The sequence below is a fragment of the Aegilops tauschii genome, chromosome 4 (genome assembly GCF_002575655.3).
Source record: "Aegilops tauschii subsp. strangulata cultivar AL8/78 chromosome 4, Aet v6.0, whole genome shotgun sequence".
Lineage (NCBI taxonomy): Eukaryota > Viridiplantae > Streptophyta > Magnoliopsida > Poales > Poaceae > Aegilops > Aegilops tauschii.
This window is the reverse complement of record NC_053038.3, coordinates 479,199,711-479,205,710: the sequence shown is the minus strand read 5'-3', so window position 1 is coordinate 479,205,710 and position 6,000 is coordinate 479,199,711. Positions and strand designations below refer to the sequence as shown.

Genomic DNA, 6,000 nt, shown 5'->3' with positions numbered 1-6,000 from the left:
TAGCAAATTTAATACTTCCATTTGCTCTTCTTAACTTAAGAACGAAGGCCACCATCCTTCTTATTCAGGAACCCTTTATTTGAGGAGATCGTATTCCTGAAAGGGGAGAGTGGCCGAGCGGTCAAAAGTGACATACTATAAAGCTGTTGGGGCGTGTTTGGTAGCCTCGATGGTTGTAGGTAGACTGCATATAGAAGAAATCTTTTGTTTCACATGGTGTTTGCTTGCTCGGATTGCATCTAATTCCTGCATCACACGCTGTTTAAAGCACCATCGGCCTTGACTGAGAAGGAATGGCCGATTCATCCGTTTCCACTCATACAGACTTGCACGGATCATGGGGGAGAAAGATTCTCTACTTTTTCATGAGGATGCATCCTCCTCTCACAACGCATGTGAGAAGTGGACAAAAACAAACAATGCATGCTACTAACCCCATCAACCACCATGGACAAGACCAAACTACATGGATACATTGTTTTTTTCTCAACTAGGCCCCAATTAACCTAGCTCGTTTGACTTATGCAGCCTGTCCCAATTGCTACAGTCTACCTAACAAGTCCTTGGAGGTTTCGAGAGCAACTAGTTGACGAGCGCTCCTTTGGGAGCCTCACAACGATCAAAGCCATTTGGCGCGCTCTCAGCCGCCCACCATGTGTCGCGCTCCCTTCGATTTTTTTTTTATTTTTTCGCACGTGTTTTCGACTTTATAAACGTATTTCTAGGGTTTTTCGACGTTTCGGTTTACCACCGGTCTTCCTTAACTTTTGGACAAAAAAATTTCGAAAAAAAAAATTTTGCGTGAAAAAATGCATTTTTTTTCATTCGCGAGAGTCACGGTTTTGCTTCTGCGAGAGGCACGGTTTTACTTTCGCGAGAGTCACGGCCGTGCCTCTCGGAAACGAAAAACAACAACGCGTGTTCTGTTTCTTTTCCTTCTGCGAGAGGCACGGCCGTGCCTCTCGAAAACGAAAAAAACGCGTTTTCTGTTTTTTTTTCCTTCCGCGAGAGGCACGATTGTGCTTTGGCAAGAGGCACGTCTGTGGCGACCCCGTGGCAACCGGGGCCCTCCCAGACTCCGTCGTGCCTCCGTCCCCACCGGCCTCCTCTGTCCTGCACTCGCCGGCCGAGGCCTCGGCTGGACTGGGGTTGGGTGTGGACCGGTCACCTCCCCTCCCCACCCTTGTCGCACGGCTGCGCCTGGACCTGGTGGTGTCCGGGGATCTCTCCGTCGCCGATGTGCCTCCGACTCCACCTGCATCCTCTGCGACCCTGCCCGAGCTCGGTGAGCCTGACCTTCGGCCCGGCGACCGGCGGGGCGACGGCGATGGTGACCACTCCGGTGGCTGCCCCCCCCCCCCCCCTCACCGCGGCTTACTCCAGGCGAGGCAGGTCGACTCCAGTGACGTCCTCTCGTCGCAGCGCCAGGATCGAGGCGGTTTTTTATCTATATTTTGGGATGAAAACATATATTATTATATTTTTGAAATTATACGGGACTGAGCATGTCATATCCCATCAATGGGCCTGGCAGGAACTCGTAGGCTTTTAAGACTAGGGTCAGTTTTTTATAGTTTCCTCTCGCGCTTGACAGGACACCGGCCCAGGGCTCCGCCACTCGGTCCAACCCCGAGACCCCGTCTCTTCCTCCTCCTTTCTCCTTTGTCCTTGGTCCATTTCCTTCTCCACTCTCCAGCAAGCCCTTTCAAAAAAAGAATCTCCAACAAGCTTCGTTCGTCTCGGCGACGCGGCGGAGAAATCCAGTTAAATCTACTACGACTTCGGTTCCGGAGGTAAACCCAGGTCTTCCTTCTCCATCCTCCAACTCCAAGGGGGAAAAGAGCAGAGCAGCCTCCTTTCCTTTGGCCCTCACATTACTAGTTTCCGTCTCTATTCCTTTGTTCTCGCGATCGATTTTCTCCCGGATGTCCACACGAACTATTCTTCGCCAATGACGCAGATGCTGAGTTATGATCTCAGCATTTATTCGGATTTGTTTTTGTTTTCCATCACAACTTGTAGTCAAATCCATTTACCACTCCTAAATATTTGCATCCTGTAGACGGACAGAAGCCACATTCTACTTACTTCTCCTATGGCGATTTTCCCCCCCTTGTTCCGCTAGGGTTTGTTTTTATGTTAAAAATCTTATTTTTGGGTCTCATATTCTAGTTGCTGACGCCAAACCTGTTGACTGAAAATCGTGTTGTTCTAATTTTACATATACGCCACATAGCTACAGCAGTATTGGAAGCATTTCTATTACTCTAAATCGCTGTTAATATATACTACACGAAAAATAGAAGAGATTTCATCCCAAAACAGCTTTACAGGTAACACAACTGACACCTTTTCCTCAAATACACAACTCATAAATTTAAACCAGTTAATACTCATGTTTAGTAAGCAAAAAATTATGACGAGAAAGCAAAATAGTCCATTGCTTAATTTCAGGCTTTCATACTACTGGTGAAAATTTACTATTGGTTGCTTAAGATTCTCTAATTTTTGGATTTAAAAAATATATGTAATACAAGGATTGATCACTATTTCCTTTTTTTTTCTCTGTGCTAACTTGCAGCTTCAAGCCATCCAGGCCAAAATGGGTTCAGCTGGGGATGAGTTCACCCCACTGTCTCAGTTAGAATATGGAATGGACAAATGTAAAGTGCGGGTGCGCGTCTCACGGCTGTGGGAGTCCTTCAATCCAAAAGATGACACTTTGTTCGGCCTTGACTGCCTTCTGATCGACGATCAGGTGATGCATTCCCTACCTTAAGTTGAACGCCAAACGGATGAATCACATTGCTTGCTGGCCACTAACCTTAAATTACCATCCTTTGAGTCTTCAATGCACTGATTCTTCTAGTTGTTTTCCACTTGTAGGGTAAAACTATGCAGGCGCGTGTAGAACCTGGCGATATAGAGCGGTTTGAAGATCTGCTAGTTGAAGGGAAGGTCTATGCCTTGTCGGATTTTCATGTTGATTCGCAGAGGGACTACTATATGTCCTGTAGCAATGAGTGGACTATGTACATTAGAAGGCAGACGGTGGTCACTGAGATAGAAGGAGATATTGATTCGATACCCCTCCACAGCTTTGAGTTTGTTAAATTTAAGGATCTCCGTTATAGGTGCGACGACAACAGCTTATTGACTGGTAGGTTCTGTTGGAACTGAATATTTGATCAGCGTCAGACCTGCCACATGTATATCTCATTCCTTTTCTGACATATGCAGATGTTCTGGGTCACATAGTATATGTTGGGGAGCTAGAGGAAGTCTCAAAAAAATCACGCATTATAGAAATTTGCAATGCAAGAATTCGGGATTTGAGGTAATGGAATACACATCCTTCTTTCTAATGATTGACGTCCCTTGATAGCTCCTCACTGCTGGAGTTACCATTTACAGAGGAAGGGCACTGAGTGTGACACTGTTTGGAGATGTTGCTTCTGGTTTTACTGAGGATATGCTCGAGAAAGGCCAAGACGCCTCAGTTGTTGCTGCCTTTGCAGGGATGTCTGTTACTTCCTCATCATCAGGTTAATCCTTGATCCACCGGTTCATTTGTCTGTTTCTACCATGCGATACTGTTGAAATACAGTCCTTTCTTTCTTGTAAAACTTTAGTCTGCCTTATCATTTGACGCAATAGTGTGTACTGTAATATTTTGGTGCCATTTGTTTGTGATCTTTGGTTGTTGTAGTTTGCTCTACAACATCTTCAATGTACTATCTGGATTTGGAAATACCAGAGGTGCAAGAATTCCGTGCGAAGTGAGTGGACTTCATAAAGTTTGTACCTTCGTTGATGATTGATCTGAGCTGTGCTAGTAGTACATGGCTAACTGGTTCATGTGCACGCAGTTTGCTCATTCAGCAGGCAAACCCTGTTCCGTTAAAAACTCCAACTCAGAAGTTGGCTGAGAGTTGGCGAACAATCGAACAGCTAAAAAGCCTCGATCGAGAAGAGTATGATGAGGTAAATCAAGTTGGCTGCTCTTCTCGTTTATGTGTGCAAAGCCTATCCGTTTTACTCACGTATCTGTGTCCACTTGCAGGATACCATGTTTTTGTGCAGAGTCTCCCTGATAGATGTAGATTGCACCAATGGTTGGTGCTATCTTGGATGCGACACCTGCCAAAAGTCGATGTCCAGGGCTCCAAGGAAATACAGGTGTGCCCGATGTGGCCCGATGATGCCAGTTCAGTGGTAGGGACCTGCAACGCTATGGTGCCATTGCCGTATCGGTTCTCAGTGCATACTTGTTGCTCATTCATCACTGATTACCACACTGCTGTTCTGGCCTTGTGGGCATGCTAGGTACAAGCTGAAGGCGAAGGTGCAGGATGCTACCGGCGCAATGAACCTGATGATCTTCTGTGAGGTGGCAGAGGAGCTGGTCGGTGTCTCCGCGGAGGAGCTCGTGAATAAGATCGAGGACGATGATGAGTGGTACAGCCTGCCAGACGAAATCGAGGATCTTATTGGCTCAACGCACACCTTCCAGGTTTTCGACAAGCACATGGACGGGAGCTTCTCGGTGAGGTCGATCATGGACGATGCTAGCGTCCCAGCCCCTGCTGCAGCCGCTAGTCAATGCAAGGAGGAGAAGGCTGACCCTGAGGGGAGCAAGAAGCCTAACAAGCGCCTGCGAGGGGACGACGACTCGATCAACCTAGATCTAGGGCTATAGTGTATCTAGGGTAATGCATCTGAAAGGATCAGCCAATGGAGCTTTCTGTTCTCCTTCTACCTGGGAACAACTGCATCTACTGCTGTGAGTCACTGGATCTAGTGTTAGTGCTGGGTAACAGACCAGAACCCGTTTAATCCTTTTGAACATTGTTTCCCTTGTTATCATGGTTGATGGAAAATGGGCTTAGCCCATTTTGGTGACCAGATGCTGTTCGTTGTAGAATCAATCGTGCATGAGGCAAGTTTTCAGATTTTCACCCAAATCAAGTTTTCACTGGACACATCGCCAATAGAGTAAATTTGAAATGAAGTGAACTATAATGAAGCTTACATAGGTGGACAGGGCAAAGCCAGTGAAGTTTTGACCACACCTAGCTACTTGAGGTCATGTTCTGAACTGCTGCTATTGAACATGAGAATAGAAAATAATTTCCATTTTATACTTCTCAGGTTTGGACAAAGTTCGGACTACACTGAAGTTTCAAGGTATTCATAAGCAGTGACGTGCATCTTTTTGGTGTAGAGTTTATCTTGAATCGACCACCGTAGATTAGAGGGGACTAGGTGAAGGAGGTTAAGACGTGTGGGTAAAATAAATCGCACATATGCATTTGTACATTCCATTAGAGCACTAGGGAGGTAAAGATCTACACATCTACGACTGTCGAAACAGAAAATGTACAACACTAATGTCGTGTGAAACAGGAAGATGAAGCTATTGGTCAAAGAAAATTCAAACGATCCATTGTGTGTGACGATTTGACAAATATTGTTCAAAGTAACTCCAAACATGAACATGAAATTGAACATTTATAGTTAATGAAACTATGAACCGATCACGTGGACGAAACCATAGCATCGATTTGTATTTTTTTCATGTAGAGCTTATCCCAAGCCGAAGCGTTGTTGTGTGGAATAGAAATAATTTTTTTTTGCGGGTGGAATAGAAAGAATTATGCGAAAGAGATTCCGGAGTTAAGCAAAACAGGAACATGTGCAAACCCCACTGACCCCATGTCCCAGGCTTGCACCATATTGCATCGTGAGAGCCACTGTCCGGCTCGCTACAAATAGTCGATTCGACGTTTTTAGCGGGTCTAACTGAGCGGTGCTTTAATATCGTGCGAGCCAAAAAATATATACCGACAAGGCAACCAAACAAAAATTTTCAGAACCTGGCTAAACCTAATGCAACCTACTAAACGTGGTGTATGTGGTGTGGTTTTGCGAGGACGAGCCAAGGCCGGGATGGCCTCCCGTGGAAGGCCCTTAGGGGTGAAGACCCTATCTCGTCGCTCA

At 45.9% G+C, this 6,000-nt stretch overlaps 1 protein-coding gene across 1 annotated transcript; it reads left to right on the top strand.

The window, feature by feature from the left end:
• Window positions 1–1,579: 1,579 nt before the first annotated feature.
• Window positions 1,580–4,964, top strand: LOC109746959 (uncharacterized). The gene is made up of 9 exons (XM_040387530.2): window positions 1,580–1,793; window positions 2,582–2,758; window positions 2,887–3,160; window positions 3,241–3,337; window positions 3,415–3,545; window positions 3,710–3,779; window positions 3,870–3,984; window positions 4,064–4,215; window positions 4,327–4,964. Exons 2-9 carry the CDS (start codon window positions 2,603–2,605, stop codon window positions 4,697–4,699), a joined length of 1,368 nt encoding a protein of 455 aa, XP_040243464.1. The 5' UTR covers window positions 1,580–1,793; window positions 2,582–2,602; the 3' UTR covers window positions 4,700–4,964.
• Window positions 4,965–6,000: the final 1,036 nt, after the last annotated feature.

What these genes read in the sequence shown, in the direction of transcription:
- LOC109746959 (XM_040387530.2), top strand. Translation starts at nt 2,603, where the DNA reads ATGGGTTCAGCTGGGGATGAGTTCACCCCACTGTCTCAGTTAGAATAT. An exon ending in CGACAACAGCTTATTGACTG is followed by an intron (nt 3,161 to 3,240) that starts GTAGGTTCTGTT and finishes TGACATATGCAG; the next exon opens with ATGTTCTGGGTCACATAGTA. An exon ending in TGTTACTTCCTCATCATCAG is followed by an intron (nt 3,546 to 3,709) that starts GTTAATCCTTGA and finishes TGGTTGTTGTAG; the next exon opens with TTTGCTCTACAACATCTTCA.